The sequence below is a fragment of the Calliphora vicina genome, chromosome 2, assembly GCF_958450345.1.
Source record: "Calliphora vicina chromosome 2, idCalVici1.1, whole genome shotgun sequence".
NCBI lineage: Eukaryota > Metazoa > Arthropoda > Insecta > Diptera > Calliphoridae > Calliphora > Calliphora vicina.
Genome location: NC_088781.1, coordinates 102,226,489 through 102,245,009, shown reverse-complemented (window position 1 = coordinate 102,245,009; position 18,521 = coordinate 102,226,489). Strand labels below are relative to the sequence as shown.

At 30.9% G+C, this 18,521-nt stretch overlaps 2 protein-coding genes across 2 annotated transcripts; one reads left to right on the top strand and one right to left on the bottom strand.

The window, feature by feature from the left end:
• Positions 1–965: 965 nt before the first annotated feature.
• LOC135950757 (uncharacterized) lies at positions 966–6,990 on the bottom strand. The gene is made up of 5 exons (XM_065500288.1): positions 6,097–6,990; positions 2,732–2,857; positions 2,609–2,668; positions 2,171–2,545; positions 966–1,857 (listed from the first exon to the last, which is right to left on the bottom strand). The coding sequence occupies exons 1-5, from the start codon at positions 6,988–6,990 to the stop codon at positions 979–981; spliced, it is 2,334 nt and encodes a 777-aa protein (XP_065356360.1). The 3' UTR covers positions 966–978.
• Positions 6,991–7,882: 892 nt separating this feature from the next.
• LOC135950635 (uncharacterized) lies at positions 7,883–8,711 on the top strand. The gene has a single exon (XM_065500165.1). The coding sequence runs from the start codon at positions 7,952–7,954 to the stop codon at positions 8,597–8,599; it is 648 nt and encodes a 215-aa protein (XP_065356237.1). The 5' UTR covers positions 7,883–7,951; the 3' UTR covers positions 8,600–8,711.
• The last annotated feature ends 9,810 nt before the right edge of the window (positions 8,712–18,521 follow it).

The window sequence follows — 18,521 nt, the reverse complement described above, 5'->3', positions numbered from 1 at the left end:
TTTTAAAGCATAAAAGCCTTTAAAAAGAAACAAAAAATCAAAAATTTAAAAAAAAATATTTTAATTTACTTCCCATAAAATTGAGTTTTCCAACAATTATTAACATTGCTAACCCATAAGTAGGCACCTAAAAGGCGTAGGTAGAACCCTATCATATGTCTTTTAAATTTTTTGAATATCTCATTGGGTTCCAAAATTTTGATTTTTGCAACGAAAAAAACTCAAATGGCGCCACTGTGGTTTGTTCTTGGAATGAATTATTTAAAAAGTTGCATTTGGAAACACATCTCACCTTAAGTTTCATTCAAATTAGTAGACAAGGCACAAATATATTTGTTAAAGAAACTTTTGTTTAAACCCCAATTTAATATGAAAGCCAGGCGTTCCAGTTTATGTTGAAAAATCGGCTAATATTTCCAAAATCTGAGCACATGCAATGATATATTATACGTTAAATTAAAACTTAATGTATTGGCTATACAATGTCTTTATCTGGGCTATTTATTTTTAAAAATATTTAAATACAATTGTGAATATACTAAATAATTATTTAAAGAAATAGTTTGAGTTTAACAAAATAGTACTTCTTGCTAACAAAAAAAAAAAATAAGATCCAAATAAAAATGTAACAAAAAATTAATAATTTTGAATATAATTAAAAACATATTCATAAAATAATAAAACTTAATTCATTCAAAAACATAACAAAATCGAATACAGCAAGAAGAAACATAATTTCAACATAAATAACTCTTCAATTCATATTTACACTGCCAAACATATATTTGAGGAAAATATTCAAATCGTTTAAAGTATTAAACAATTCAAATTGTTTGGTCGCATAGGCAAAATGCAAAAAACTGATTAATTTTTAATATAATTAAAACATATTTATAAAATAACAAAACGCAATTCATTTTAAAACATAACAAAACCTAATACAGCAAGAAGGGACATAATTTCAACATAAATACCTCTTCAATTCATATTTACACTGCCAAACAAATATTTGAGGAAAACATTCAAATCGTTTAAATTATTAAACAATTCAAATTGCACGGGCGAATAGCCAAAATGCATTAAATGATTATTGATAAAGGCACGTTCAGCAGCAATTTCTAAAAGTAAAGTTTTATTGCAATTAGCATGAGGTTGCTGCACGCTTGGTGTTGAGGTCGAAACACCACTATCTAGGTGGCCACTATACATTGAAGAGCCATCTGGTGTAGAAGCGTTAAACAGGGAATACAGTTCTTGAGGACTGAAATATTTCGAATCTCCTTCAGCAAGAGATTCATTTGGCGTATCCATTGGCATGCTGTAGGGTGTTGTTAAACGACTGTACAATGAGGGCTGGTTGTTGTTGTTGTTATGATAAAAAGAATGGTCATTATCAATGCTTAAACGATTTAATTTGATGCGTTGATTCAAGCTAAAAGCATTTTGTATAAGAAAATCACGTCTATTGTCGCTAGACATTTGGGGAAAACTTGAACGTTGTTGAGATTTCCTTACACGTTTTTTCTTTAACGGCACCAGTAGTTCCTCACTTTTTAAACGTTTCAAGCGTACGAACGGCTGAAATTCCGGTTTAAGATAGGCTTTTGTATTATTAACGTTTACGTCTGCCTCACTTTTAAACATCATGGGTTTGGGCAGTTCCGTAGCAATGCTGTGCTCTTTATCCAGCGATTGAGGTTCCGATTTGAATGGTTTTGGAAAATCGTTTTTAGTTTTTGTAGTATTATTTGCTTTTTTCCTGGTTTTTATACAAGTTTTAGGTAGATTTTTTAAAATGTTTTTCTTTGAAGGAAATATATGATCTCTTTGAGTTTTTTTGAAAGTTTTAGATTGGGGCTGAAAATGTAAAAAAGGAGTATTAAAAAGTATTTGATAAATATACGCCCCCGTTCTAAAAATCGAAAGATGTCAAGAGTATATCATATGAATTCGATTTACTGAAGGCAAAAATATGTGAATAAGTTTTAAAAATAAAAATGTTACTCGTATTCGGTTTACAGAACAGGCGATAAAAATAAATCAAAAAAATTTACTGCCGAAAAAAGTAGAAAAAACGCAGTTTTAAACATTTTTGATTTAAAAAGAAAATCTTCGAATTCATATGTAATTCGAAATTTAGCCGTTCGAATCGATTTATGCCAAAACTAACCTTTCTACCACGTTTCTTTTGTATACTGCCACGATTTGTAATTTGTATTTGTCGCGTTTGTCTCTTTTTATACGGCCTGCGTTTAGAGCTTAATTTACTTGATTTTGGTTTTTTCTGAGTTTTGGGCGTTGAGGTTATAGTAGTCTCCTTAATCGGTAAATTGCCATTGTCTACAGAAGATATTTCAATTATAGAATAATATGTCAAAGAATCTCGTGAAGAATTTATAGAGATGTTCGATACAACATCTTCAATAGATTGTGTTGACAGGGCTTCATCAAAATCAGTATCTACATTACTTATGTTTACATCCAAAGATGAATTTAAATTACAACTTAAACAATTGATATTTAAATTGGTATTTGTATGAAATTCCTAAAAGTAACAAATATTTGTAAACATGTAGTAGTTATAAAAAGTTTCATTTTAATTATTTACCAAATTATCATCAGGCGAAGTTTCAGTTTCTGACTTAATAATTAACTCATTAAGATTGATCTGTAGTAAAAGAAAAGTTAGAAATTATAGTTGGGAAATAATATTTATTGTTTGTGCGGTTACCTCATCTAATACGATATTAACTGATGATGAATTTTCTGTTGATGTTGGTTTTAGTGGTTTTGCGTTATTCAATTCTTCAGTAGAGTGTATAAGTTCCGATTTTATAATTTGCTTTTCAATATCATCCTGACAACAAACAAACAAAAAGTGTGATATTTTTACAATTTTATTTACTTGGGGTCAATCACTAAAATGGCATAAATCAATATCGTCGTAACAGCTTGCATTTTCATAATTTTTTCTGTTAATAGCTCTCCTAATTATAAACACACAAATGTTAAAATATGTGTATCTCTTAGTTTAGGAGTTATAGGAATTTAAAGTCATATGTATAGTAAATTTTTCATATACAGTATCGGCCATAACCTCGGTGATTTTTTTTCATATTATATCTATATATATAAAAAGAAGTGTACACTTAGATGTTACCACTAACTGCGGAGGACCCGTCTCCGATCGATTTCAACGGTTTTTAGATGGTTTATGTGAAGTTTGCACAAAATCGGCATACAAACATAAAAATGGATGTGGGTATGTGTGTATGTATGTTCCGAATGAACTCAAAAACGGCTGGACCGATTTTGATGAAATTTTCAGGGAATCTTCACAATAGTCTAGCGGGTAACACTGTAAGGTCCGTGGGCGGAGGGGCGTGTAAAAATAAAATTTTTACATTATACCGCTAATGCCCTATCTATATAGTATATAAAAATGAAATGGTCCATGTATGTAATGTCATCACGTGAGAACGGCTGGAGCGATTTGGCTGATTTTTTTTTATTCGTTTCGAAATTTTCAGGAGATGGTTTGTAAAGAAAAAAAAGTCCAGTCAACTGTAATAAAACAAAGCCCCCTAAAGTATGCAATACAAATTTAGATATTTTATTTCCAAAAGACCGACCACCTCCTACCCATAAAGATTCTAAAATTTTAAAAATTTTGTATCGAACTTATTTGCCAAATATATTTTTCATTCCCCAAAATAAATTCTTAAATATTTTTGGTTTCCTTTTACCCTTTTTGTGACTTTTGGCCATCTATTTTTAATAAAATTTTGTTTGGGGATATCGCATCCTGTCCCACGACATTGACATTTTAGCTTCAGAAATTTTACCTTTAATAGAGGATGTTATATTGTTATTGGTGAAACTTTTCTAAGATTTAAATAATTTAAATTTTGTTCTTATAATGGTCAGCGAATAACTGCAACACTAGTCGTCACTTTTGACCTCCGTGCAGAACATAAATGCCTGATTTTCGAAACGGTGGGCCAAGAGTGTTATGATTAAAAGCGATAAGCGGTTGCGCAACCTAAAATTTATATTTTTATTTCAACGCAATGTTTTTTAAAACCATTTCTATATATCTATAAATAGTTTTATTCTGTATTAAGCTAATTTGTATGTTCAGAAATCATAATTTTTTAAACTAGAGCTCACATGTACCACTTTTTTTGTTACTTTTTTGTTTTTAATTTTATTAATTTGGATATACAGTGGTGGTCAAAACATATGCAACCAGCAACAGAATTTTACAAAAGTTGTTTAAACTAGTTTAAGATGTAAACAAAAATATTCATTCATAATGGTATGGGGGCAGTTTTTCTGCTGCTGGAGTTGGCCCATCGCTCTAAATGAATGAAATAATGGATGGATTTATCTATAGAGACATCTTGGAAAGAGTAATGCTTCCAAATTCTGAGGATAATAAGCCTCTTCGATGAGTTATTCAGCACGATAGCGACCCCAAGCACTCTGCACATGTTGATAAATCGTGGTTAGCACAAGAAAGAGTTTCGGTAATGGAATGGCCACCACAATTACCAGATCTAAATCCCATTGAGAACATTTGGGAAATCGTTAATCAAAGAATCGACCCCGAAAATTGTACTAATTCAGATATTATGTTTCAAGGATTGGTAGATGCTTGTAACGCTATTCCTGCAAATTTTATTGCCAATTTGATAGCTTCACTGCCTTGCCGATGTAAGGCCGTCATTGAAAATATAGGATTTGCCACGAAATATTAAGTTTTATAGACAGAAATGTTTTAGAAGCAATTAGTTGCATATGTTTTGGCCAATGAAATATCAACCCATACGTAGTTTTTTAAATTTTTTTCTTTTCAATGCAAAAAATTCTGAATAAAATTTCATATTCTTATTTTTAAAGCATTAATTAAAAAATATTATAAGCAAATGAATATTTTTGTTTACATCTTAAACTAGTTTAAACAACTTTTGTAAAATTCTGTTGCTGGTTGCATATGTTTTGACCACCACTGTAAATAGATTCAAATTATAATTTTATGGTTTTTTAAAACAAAAACATGACTACACAAAATCTGGGTATTTTTCAAAAATACCATATAATTGATTGAAAGGTTAATATTTCTTAAAGAAAACTTTACTCAAAGAAGAAATAGAGATCAATTAACGATCTTATATTATATTTAATTAAAATTACTATGTTAATTGCTTTAAGGTTCTGTGGTGCTATTATTTTGAGCGGCACTGTATGTTCCATATGGACTCAAAATTAGTTTACTCTTGCATATTAGGTGCATGAATAAGAAATGTTCATACTAAATTTTTGAATTCATTGGAACCAGCCGAAATGCCATTACATGTATTAAAATTGAAGGTTGGATCACCGACTTTGTCCGACACTGTATATTAAAATCGAGATGCAATATAAAACAATTTCTGTACCCAAAAGCTTTCCTTCTGTTTTAATATATTAAATATTTTTGGAATTAATAAATTACACGGACTCTGAAGAACCTAAAACGAAATCGATCGGAATAAAAACTACGGAATTGAAACCATTCCGAACAAAATGTGTGACAGGCCTGTATATCTGAAAACCTGAAACGAAATCGATCAGAATAAAAACTACGGAATTGACACCATTAAACAAATCGTGTCACAGGCCTGATAATATGGTAACATTGGAACCAAACAATTATTTTAAGCTGCCCACACATGGGTGATTTGTGAATGCGATTTTTTCGTGTAAGACTTGTTAATGGGGTTGTGCGCGCTCAAAATCACAAGTAATTGAAAATTTTCAATCACAAATCAGGCGAACAAATCATTTTGTGTGTGACCAGCTTTAGCCAAGCCGATGTTCGATATACCCAAGAGTCTCTTTGCGAAGGCCGGCAATACAGAAAATATGATTATTAACAGAAAAACAATTATGAAACTGTTACTGGGATTTTGATTTGTTTCAAATTAAAGTTATACCTATAATTATATGAAAAATTACATGATAACAGTATCAACTTTTTTCTGAAAGTGTACTTTGGTCAAGTATACGATTCGGAGTAGCTGAATATAGCACTCTTACTTGTCTTATATTTACCTTGTTTTTGTTTTCAATCAATCGATGTTGTTTTACGAATTTCTTTTGATTATAGCTCTTTCTATAAAATGGATTTTTGACCAATTGCAGGTCTTTGTCACAAAAAGTTTCTTTATGATTTTCTTCTTGCTGATTAATGTCGTGTTCCTCGCGAGAAATTTCTTTTTTAATAATTTCCTCCTTAAATGTAATATTATCAGTAGCAGGCAGCACTATATTTTCATCCCGATACTTTTCGGCAATGCTATAATCTTCAATGGATTCAGTTTTTACTGCATTATGGTGGATATTATTCCTATTTTCATCTGTTAGCTCATCAGTTAATGTTGGTAGGGTGCTGTTTTGGAATACTACATCAACTTGTTTATCTTTTCTGGAGTCACTTTCAACACCATGTGATTCTAATAATTCTTTTTTCACTTCGATATTTGATATATTTGGCAATGTACCATTGTTGGACAAAGTATTCAACACAAGACCGTTTACTTCAGCCTCTGAAGAAAATACATCAAATGCTACTCCTATAGCTTCTTTGGATGATAGTACTGAACTTATATTACTACTTTCTGTAGAAACTAGTTCATCTTTTTGATTTTCTGTATCCTGATACTTTTTGCTTTGCTCTTCAACCTGTGTAGTTTCAACAACTACTAACTTATTTTGATCCTCTTCCACAGCTTGTGGTTCTGTTTTAATTTTAGCAAAATTAGCCACAGTAATACGTTGTGGACTGGCCATCGAAGTGAGGTTTTGTTCAGACATAACTGTATCTATGTGAATTTCATTCATGAGTTCTTGACCATTTTTTGCTTCTCTTTCTAGTGCGTCGTATTGTTTTTTGTCACTATGTATTATTATTAACTCATCGTCGGATTTTGATTGCTGGGCTCCCATAATATTATATCTTTGAATAATATTATAAAAAAATTACTTCCTAAAAATACTATTGATATAATTTACATACCAAAGGAAATATTTCAAATGAAATTCCTAGAAAATAATCTAACAAATTCAAATTGAAGCTTCTAAAAGTTGTCGATAAGGCAGTTTACTAAACAATCAAAATAAACAAACACTATTGTGAATTGAATTCCGTTAGCTTTAAAACAATGGTGCTAATTACTGATTTTTTTTAAATCGCTAAATATTGATAAATTTCATTCCATCTATCCGACACAAGAAAAAGTTATATATAATTAAAAAAGTACAATATTTACATATACTGGTTGTCAAAATTTACAAATATTGAAAGCTGTGACATAGGATGCACGCAACTTGAAAACAATTTTAGTACATATTGTCCAAAAATATGTTATCAGTTGTTTTCTTGATTGAAAATTTAAACACTAACTTGTATAAGAAATTCTTTTATATAAATTTAATATATAAATAAGCATTTTTTCTTAAAAAGTAAATCGCTCACTAAATGCGAACGAAAATTTTTTTCTTATTTTATATTGAACAAATTTGATTTTTTTTATTGTTTTCAATATAAAATAAGAAAGAAAATGTTCGTTAGCATTTAGTGAGCCAGGCCCTATATTTTTTCCAATGTTCAATTTTTGCCTCAAATTAGTATTTTGAAAATTCTGCAATTATTTATTACTTTTATTTTAAACGTTGGGGAAAAACTATAATAATAATTAAAATACATTATTATTGTTATTTGATTTTTTTTAAATATTTTATAGTTTTTGAAATTCCTCATTTGTGCTACAAAATAAGTTTATTATAAATTTGCATAAACGCTTAAATGACATCACTTAAACAGCTGACAGTCTTTTTTATTGTAAACAAAAAACCGTGTAACCATTAGTGGTAGAAAAAAAATAAAACATAAACAAACGAAACAAATATGAGCAAAATTATTGAAATAATCGATTCAGATGATGATAATCACACGCCAACAGATACACCATCAACTTCAATCGAATCATCAATCAACAGTATGGAACCGGATGACAACCTAAATCAATCCCAGTCAAGACGTCGTCGACGCAAAAGTGTTCTACATGCAATGAATGATCCAGACATGCATTTTCTAACAATATCCCTCGAAGATGATGATGACGAAGTTGAAGCTAATAATTCCGTTCAATCAGCGTCCTTTCAAAACTATCAATCTAAAAATCCATCCGGTGCAGTGGCACCGCCTTCACGTACCCTCTTGAAAACACCGAGAACAGCTCCTAAAATTCTTGCTCCCAAAGCACCAACAACTGCTGACATTGTGGATGCACATTTTGACAAATTCCTTAATGATCCAGAGACCATAAGTGATGTTTATGCAATTGCTGAAGAGCGTGCTCGTATTAATTATTTACTTTCGGTAAATGGTATGCCGGAGATAAACTTCACACTGTACACACGGCCGGAACGGCTGCAATTTCAATTCGAAGAACGTTTGAAACAACGCAAAATGGTGCACAATTGGGACAACGCACGTTTGCAAGAGAATCGTCGTAGTTTATTGCAAAAAACTAATGAACAGAATACAACGTAAATTTGTATTTTTATTTGAAAGTATAAACTAGTAAATGAATATAAAATAAATTATAATAAAATGAACTAAAGCCTAATTAAAAATTTACTTTCAAATTTAAAATATCTAAACATATGGAAGGTGTTGATTTATTGCTCGTTCCATCAAAATTGATATTGATTTTAAAAGTTATGGAGACTATTCAAAAAAAAATTCAGTAGAACCCGTAGTAATTGATTTTGTGTGGTTCAATTTGTGTTGCGTTCAGCTAGAATTATTTATATAATCTGCCATCAAAATTAGGATGAGGACTACAGATTTGAAGTGTTTAACAGGTAACTTCAGTTTGGATTATTACGAAAGCGATAATTTAGCGGTAGCTCCAAATTCGAATATTCTCGTAACGGTAATTGTAGTTATAAGGTAACAGTATTTTAAAGATAAAAGTAGTCTGGCTGAAAGTATATTTTAAAGTATTTTGGTAAGTACTCAAACAATCAATAGGGCTTAACACTCTAACCAGCCAATTTTATTTTGAGGTAAAAAAATATACCAAAAAATAAAAAAAAATACGTTTGAATAAAAAAAAACAAAAGACAAGTCACGTTCATATTTATCACAATAAGTAAATTGTTTGTCTTTTTACACATATTTACCGTTATAACGGGAGAAATAAGCAAATGAAGCAGCTTAAATACATTTAACATACCCCGTCTAAAGTCAGCCTTGCCGGTTAGAGGGTTAAAGATGGTCCAATAAAAAATGTTTAAAAACTTCACATAGATCTACATATTTGAAAGCGTATCGACGATAATGCATAATCAAAAGTTAAAAAAAAACAAATTTTGTATAGAACGTCATGACCCAGAACTAATTTCAATATTTTACCTATTATTTTAATATTTGAAGGCATGTTTAAATAAATTATGTCTTGCATGAAAATACATAGTACATACATACATATGTATGCAATCTGTCGGATTGTGATAAAAAATAAGAAAAATATTTTCTGAGATTCGAATACCTATAGATGTCCTAAAATAACTTTAACTTTGAAAATACCTTAACAATGACCAAGGGAATTTACAATATATTTGATTATCTGTAAACCGAATCTGAGTAAAGTTTTCGTTTATAAAAACGAAATTTTTTGTTGTATAAAACTCGGTTATAACGAATTCAAGGTTATTACGAACTTATTTCATAGCAAAGTATAACAAGTAGTCCAACTCTTTGACAGCAGTACCTAACTATAAGCATGTATTAGTGAAAAAGTACCTAACTCTATATATGTGTTAGTAACAAAATTACACATGTGTTGGTACCTTTTAAATTTTCTCCAGGCAACAGAGTTCTATAAAAATGTTTTAAATTTTAATTTGTATGAATTTTCAATACCAAAAATTGGAACTCTGTCTTATAATTTAAATTCTACAATAACAAAAAATTACATGTCAGAAATTCCAAAAATATTTTATTTTGATTTGTGCAAAATAGAAACGTTTTAACAGTGAAAATGTGCAAAAAGTGTTTTAAAAAAATAAAGATTGACATGTTTTAGTGTAATAATGTGTAAAAAACGTTATTTTTATCAAAATTTAAAAGTTAAAATTTCAAGACATTTCATTGGTTAACATTTCTCTGAACTCACACGGTACCCGTATATGTGAGAGAGTAATTTAAAAAAATTGAGAGTCGGACTACTTGGTATACTTTGTTTCATAGTTTGAAAAACTTAAAATTTTTCTACATAAACGAAAAAATATGAAAATTTAAAAAATCATAAATTTTTGTACAAAAATTGCTAATTTATGTAAAAGAAATTTTAGGCTATGTTAGTTGAATATTTCTTGCCTAAAAAATGTATTATTGTTTCTTATTTGTATAACAGTAGTACATTCTAACTTGAGGTTTTCATTTCCCGGGAAGTCATGATTGATTTTGAAATTTCGCGGGATCACGGGAATTCTCGTCCAGAACAAATTATTAAATTTTAAGAATGTGGACTTCGTTAAAAATCTATGTAAAAATGTCTGGTTTTAAAATGTAATTGGCTACAAAAAAATCCAACAAAAATTTAATATAAAGAGATATACAAACCTGTCACAATTTGACATTTGTATCGAAATGGCTTCTATTTCCATTAGATTTTGTTGCAATTAATTCTGTTAATTCGCAAAAAATAAATATTTCTTTTTTATTTTGAATTGGCAATGTTTTGCTTATTAAATCAAAAATTTAGTAAAGAAGCTAATTAAAACTTGAAGAAAACCCAATAATATTAAACAAAATACAATTCCACGGAAGGTGGTTTAATTCCAAAAATTTTCGTTTTACTCTTTGTGAAAAAGCAAAATATTCACGAGTTTTTGGAATATTTGGAATAATGAACTTGTTATTGGTCTATTTGGGTTAAATATTTTTTGTTGTATGAAACTTTTGCATTTGTTTTGGAGCTGTAATCATCTTTTAGAAAAAGCCAAGTTTAAAAATCATCAAATTAAACTAAAAAAAATAATTCCCGGGAATTCTCGCACACTTTCCCGGGAATGTTGCGTTTGTGTGCAAAGTACAGATATTTCGATAGTTTTTATTGTCGAATGACGAAGCCTATTGAAACTGTTTGAAATCATTTCATTATTTGAGCTTCCGAAAATCTCTCAAGAATAAAAAATTATTAATGAAGTGATCTTTTAAGCGGAACGCGATGTACTTTTATCCCAACACATTTTGCACATCCATAATTCTTAGTGAAAGTTTTCAAAAAATTCTAAATTTGCAAACAATGAATCTGGACTCGAAAACGAATCTGGACTCGAAAACACTTAAGCTCCAACCTTGTGAAATTTTGTTACGATATGTCCAATAGTTCTCGAGATACCGAATTATTTCCAAAAACAAAAGTTTGTAAGCCACTGTGCAAGGGTAAAAACGGTGTCGTGAATTACCTTAAAATTGTGTTTTTATATACCCACCACCAATATAATACGCTCACTGATTTTTTTTTGACATTTTTAATAAAAACATTTATCTGGATCACCCGATTTGGTTTATTTTCTATTAGACTTGGTGATACATGTGGTCCATTTGTAAACCAACCGATACATCTCTGAGACAGATCATGAAAGAGACTTGTACATATGTTAAAATCTCCGATCTTGTAGAGCGGGACAGTCGCATAAAATGTGTTGTATAGATTCCTCATCGGTCTCGGCTAGGGTTGCCAGCCTGGCTGGACTTGGCTGGATTGTCCAGCTTTTTTGATACCTGTCCAGTTTCAAGCTAAAATTTCATTTGTCCAGCTAAATTGAAATTTTCGACAATAATATCTAAGACAGTAATAACCAGGGAAACCAAAATGTCCAAATGCATGTTTTTTCTGGTGAGTCTAATGAGCACATGGATAAGATATTTACACGTTTCAGAACTATTTAAGAATTTTGGCATCGATTTGTTACTGCATATTTTTGCATATTTTACCCTTAAATGCATATTTTTGCATATATTTGTTTTAAGAGCATATTTATGTCATATTTTTGCGTTTTTAGAGCATATTTTACTGTTTAATAGCATATTTTGACTTTATCAAAAACAAATTTTGTCTTACTTATTTTTCGCTGTTGTGTTACAAAATTGATTCAAAATTGAAAAATAGATGGCTTTTTTTTAATATAAAATAAGCACTATTTTAATAATAGCGCCATCTAAATATAAAATTTTAGTTCTAATTCAAACTTAACCGTTCTAAGTGTTAAAGAAATATTGTCTTTTATTGCAATAATAACCTTAATTGAAGAAGTGACGTTATATTTATATAAAATATCATCAAAAAAATCCTCTCGAGATTTTCATAGCTTAAGTTTTTATAGTTTTTATGTTGTATTTATTTTTTTGTATACTTGTTTTAGTTCATGTTATTTTTGTTTATTTTATGTTACTTTACCTTTTTAGAAATTAATTGTATTGATTTTTTGAAATAAAAGTATATTTTTTGGTTAAAAATTATGTAAATGTTTGTTTTTTTAAGAGCATATTTTTTAAATTTAAGAGCATATTTTAAAGTTTTTACTGCATACGCTTTTTTTAGAGCATATTTCCGGTTTCCCTGGTAATAACTTATGCAAAAAAGTGTATGTATTTTTTGAAGAAAGGAAAAAATAAATACCAAAAAGTTTTATGGGAATACGTGTCATGTGGAATTTCTGATAATAATGTATGAAGAGAATGTAAAAGTTATGGATTATCAGAAGCATATTTATATTTTATGCAAAACATAATGCAGGAATTTACAGCTTTTGAGAATAACTCTTGTACAGTTTTAGAGTTGCTCGATATAATGACCGTACTTATAAATAGCCTCAAAAGTAGAATAAATGACAAATTTTTTGGCTCCAAAGTTAACAACATTTTGAAAAAAATTGCGAAGAGTTTTTAAAAACAGCGGTCAGCTATTTAGAACATCGTTTTTTAAAAAAATAACATTTTTAAATTTAACCTTCAAATATCTGAAGAAATAGATAACGATAAACTATACATATAGAGCTGATGGCCATAGCAGCTAGTGCTCTTTAATTATAATTTAGTCTTAGAATTAAGTTCCTTACGATTAAATAAAGGAATAAATAAAATCAATACATACATATATTGATTACTGCAGCCTTCGTGAAGTTTATAAATAAATACCAAGAGATTTGTCAAATGATATGGTCCTATTTTTTGAAACGGTGAAACGAATGAATTCAAGAATTTAAGAAAAGCAGCATGTTTCGTATTTTCAATACCAGTAAGCAAAGCTTTTTGTGAACGATTTTTTACTATTTTAAACAATCTTTATACTAAAGAAAGAAACCGAATGTCATTCGACCTAAAATATTAATACGGAAAAATTTATAGGAAGTTTGTAAAAATTTTCAAAATTGTTTACAAACTCTAGGTTTGAAATTGGCCAAAAGTTTTTAGTATTTAATAATATAAATATGTATATCACGGACTTAACCGAACAAATTTAAGTTTAGTTAAATAAATTTTAAGGAATGAAATGAAAATATTTAATTGTGATTCTAAATTTTTAAATATTAACACACTGCTAAAAAAAACACTTTTTGTAAGAACTTGAAAAGCGACCAAGTGTGGGTTGTAGACCCAAAGATTTTGAAACACCCTAAAAATGTTTAGTTAATTTAAAAAAACTGTTTTACGATAGGTCGTAGTACTTTAGTACCTCTAACTCACACATTTTAGACCGAAAAATTGTAAACAGTTATGGAAAGGCAAAGAATTAAGCTTTCATAAAATGTATACATAAAATGTATTTTCTATGAAAACCTATTTTTTTTGTACAATATTTTAAACAAAATTATATGTATATAGAAAAAAACGTTAAAATCGACATTAAATTTGCAAAAGTTTGTAAACTTTTTCGAAAAAGTTCGAAAAAATTTACTTGTAAATTAAAAACTACAATTATTTTACTAAAAAACGTATTAATGAAAAGTTGAATAAAACCATTTTTTGTTAAGAACTAAATTTTATTTATACATTGCTATAAATTTGCATAAGCTTTCATAGCAAAATAAGCAATGAAAAGTCACTTAAAATAAAAAAGTTGATGAATTTTGTTTTGTTTAGATATTCTTAACAAAAACAATACTTATAACTTACAAATATATCAAAAAATGCACGACATTTTAAAGCGTAATCAATTTTCTTTCTAAACCCGTTAAAAAATTAAAAATCTGACTGGTCGATAAGTTGACGAACATCACTTAAAACGGTTTTTTAGAATAACTTCTGAATTGAGAGTGTTCTGAAATTTTTTGACACAATTTGCAATGTTCTCAACAAGACCTATAACCCACGATTTGTCGTTTTCCAAGTTTTTTCTTACTGTAGCACCGTGTAATACATTTGATTACACAAAACCAAAATTAACATTTTCTCAGTAATTTTTGTAATGTCCAGTTTTTTTTTGATTTGTCCAGCTTTTTATACCCCAATGTCCAGCTTTTTGCAAATCTGAATCTGGCAACCCTAGTCTCGGCCGAACAACTTATACAATAGTTATAACGTGGGTGCCCAGTAATCTTTCTCATGTCATAGAGGGCCAGAGCATTCTGGATATCCTACAAGTTGTGATATTAGACCACCTGAGTTCCATTTCTTCCAACGCCCATTTCTCTATCAAATTTGATATCGCCACCAAGGGTGTATAATAAAGGCGCCGCGGCGTACAGGCCCTAATATAATGTATTTCTGTAAGGCAGTTACGAAAATTTTATTTTATTTTTTTTGGCCGAATGTAGTGGTCGCCTTTTTACATTTTTCGTTATATCTTTGGCATTTACAGTCGTATCTTAAAGTATGATATATCAATGTTTTTGTCTCGAGAATGCCAAGTTTCGCCGGGTTTAACCCCAAACCGTTTTCCTTAGCTCATGATGAATAGGGATAATTCCATGAGTTCACTTATTGTGGGAAAATACTTCCCTTCAATAAGAAGCACAACGTCAGCGGCATATGCGGCTACTTTTGTACTATCAATCTTGAAAAGGATTTTATATATGGCAAGGTTCCACAGAAGTGGATAAATTTCACTGCGTTGTGGTGTATCACTTGTCGCTCTTAAACATATTTCCTATCCAATTCGTTATTTGCTGATCAACGTCTAAGTATCCAACGTCTATATCCAAGAAAGATGCCATAACATACTCGTTTCTGTCAAGTGTTGCCCCGATTGTACCGACAACATCATGCAAGGACTCCATCCAATCCCTCCGAATGTATCCTGTTTCCACGCTTCCTTGTAGTGGTAAGTCCGAACAATGTTTTACTTAATTGTTTTTAAACATCAGACGGAAATTTGTGAAGGACGTAGCAAGATCGTCATAGAATTTTATAACAACCCAGAATTGGTTAAGAAGGATTGTGTGCACTCTTTTACATCTACCCGGAGACCCTTAGATTCCATTCTGATTCCCTTCAGAAGAAGAAGAGGTTTAGAAAATATAATGAAAGTAAATACAAAGTAGAAATATGAAGGAATAATAGTATAGGAAAAGAGGGAGGAGGTATTAAACCAAAAAAAGAACTCCGGTATTGTCACACTCTTCTGTCATACATTCACCTCGTGAACCTAATGATTTTCAATTATTTTGAAAACAGTTACGTCATCAAGTCCAAGATCTTATCGGGCAATGACCTGTTATTGCACCCACTAGAATTCTCTGCCTGATAGACAGTGCAACCATATTCACCATATTTAGTTGCAAGCCCCCAACTGGAGTTCCTTTTGAGTGTGCTGTGTATTCATTTTTAACCTACGCATACTAAAATCCCGTTCCTTATACATTTGTTTAAAGCGAACTAACTCTGTTTTCGACTCTTACTACCAGCCCACAAAGACAGGTAGAAATTTCCCTTTAATCAGAATCAATACGTCAACAGCATAAGCTACTATCTTCCGGTCCATTTCTTCAAAAGTCGTCAGGACTACGTTGGCCACTAATAGCTACTCCAGATGCGATAAAACTCCCATTTATGCTGTTTCCCTGCCTATCTTCCACCTCAGACTCTCTTGCCCTAGGTTCGAATTGATAGTCCTACCGTTGAATTATCAAATTCACCAGGAAATTCTGCACCCTCCGAACCTCTAACGATTCTCTAATGGCCTCAATTTATATATTATTATAAAGGCTCCCAGCCATTTCATGTAGCGCTCTATCGAATTGATAGATTGTTACTAATGAGGAGCGTATTAATCTTGCTCCTCAGATATAGATATACCTGTCGCAGGAGTGTTTTCAAAAGAAAAGACGACCGGTAAATACCTTTGAAATCTTTTGGTTTCGAGTCGCCTGCGTTGCCGGCCGTAGGTATAAAGATTACGGAAAGATTTTAACCGGACCCGGATATTTATATGGGTCGAATGTATACACCACCAATATTACCTTCGCCCTAGTGAATATGAATTTACTGTTTCTGAGGCCGTTGACAATGCGTCTACATGGACCCTGGACATATTCCACACCTCCATACAGCCCGGAAATGTGTGTTCCATTAACAATGCAATGGTCTCTGAGCTATATTCTGACCATGAGACATCATCCTTTTGAATTTATTCAATAACACTACGGTTCTTAGGTAATATTCGGCGGAATCTCGATAGTTCGCTAACATCATCTATGGACTCACAGTATATTAACCATGATGTCATGGAATCATCTTTCGGCTGTTTCCTTTTTCCCGGAAACGTTTCCGGACATAATAGAATAAAGAGCTATCTCAAAAGCTTAATAAACTTATCTCCTCCACACCATTGGAAGAATCTATATCCCACGAAGTGTGTTTCTTCTGAGTAAACTTATTAATTGTCTCATCCACAACATTGTAGGAGTCTTTATCCAACGATGAGTGTTCATTCTAGATAAAACTTCCTTCTTAAAAAGCAGCATTTCGTACGTCTTCAGTTTCTAAAAGGATCATGCCTAGCTCTTTAAAAATTCAAACTAAAGGCACCCTCCAATCTTCTACAAGATTATCCTTACTGTTAGTCATGTGATATCTATAACTGTATTTCTATCCGTATTCCTGAACATTGGCATATAGATTGTTAGTAGTTATAGTAACTAACCTCTATTATTTTGATCCTTGCTCCTCCATAGATTGTGATGGGCATTAGCATCACACCTTAGAACCAGAGTAACACATGTCATTTTAAGGTCGGACTCACCTATGTCCTTTCACAACTGAAAGAATAAACAAATTTTCATTTCCTAATCCGTGAAACTTAATGTTATTTATCCAAGGCTCTTGGATCCGTACAGATCCTCCCATCCGGATTGCTGTAACCGTGACTACTGCACCTAACTCTGTTGAGCAGTCTTTGAGACAGAGGCCACTCCAACAGCAAGTTCCTTGGAAGAGGATATTCTCAGGATATCATATCTCTTCCTTACGGTATATTGCAATGGCTCCATCCGGGACATCTTTTCAAGGTAGGTCAGAGAGAACCTTGTGCTGTTCCCTGCCTTCTCCGCCATCGTTGGGTGTCTATAATACATGGCATGCCACTTGGATCATCTTTCACGGCAATCTGCTGAACAATATTACCATGTCGGAAGCATATTAAGAAGCCGAATCCTAACTAATTGTGCTGAAAGTAATCAATTCTGAATAACTTAAATAGGTACTTAAAAAAGTTAACACTTGGTTATCGTTTATGAATATTCGCCAATATGTGCAATGCAAACTATAAGACTGGTTGATGAATTACAATTTCATAGTAAAAGTTAATGAATGGATTTAGGGTTATTAATTCGAGTCTTCTGAATGTAAAACATCCAACACATCCAAGAATATAAGTAAAACTAAGTTTTCTGGATAGGTTTTTTTGTGGTTGACAATTAGCGTATTCAGTGAACTATTTTTTTCCAATGACGGATGCAAAGGCAAAAGTTTATAATGAATATTGTATTACAAAACTTATAAAATTCATCAAAAATTATCATAAAAAAAATAATTCCCTCAAATTAGATCCAGAAAAACTTGTTATGCAAATAGTTGAAGGTTTGTATACCGTGAAACATTTAGATTTCTCAACTAAACATAAAAAAGTTAAAAACCATCGATACAAAGGGAATTCAAAAATCAATAGCTGAATTACGGAATATTAATTTAGCTTAATTTCGTATATAATAAATGAAAATTTAGATCAAAATTCTATGTTAACATATTGTTACGTTTTTCCCTTTTAAAAACGGGGGTTTATTTCCTTTAAATAAATCGGATACTTTGGATTGCAAATAAAAACCGTTTAGTTGTTTAAAAATTGTAACAAGAATTCAGTACACTTTAAGGCACACAATTATTTACACAGCGTCTATCATGAACTAACTAACGACTGCAACCTCTGCCACTATTTATACACATGCCATCTCTCGTGAAC

What these genes read in the sequence shown, in the direction of transcription:
- LOC135950757 (XM_065500288.1), bottom strand. Translation starts at nt 6,990, where the DNA reads ATGGGAGCCCAGCAATCAAAATCCGACGATGAGTTAATAATAATACAT. An exon ending in TTAATATCGTATTAGATGAG is followed by an intron (nt 2,669 to 2,731) that starts GTAACCGCACAA and finishes CTTTTACTACAG; the next exon opens with ATCAATCTTAATGAGTTAAT. An exon ending in AAAAGAAACGTGGTAGAAAG is followed by an intron (nt 1,858 to 2,170) that starts GTTAGTTTTGGC and finishes TTACATTTTCAG; the next exon opens with CCCCAATCTAAAACTTTCAA.
- LOC135950635 (XM_065500165.1), top strand. Translation starts at nt 7,952, where the DNA reads ATGAGCAAAATTATTGAAATAATCGATTCAGATGATGATAATCACACG.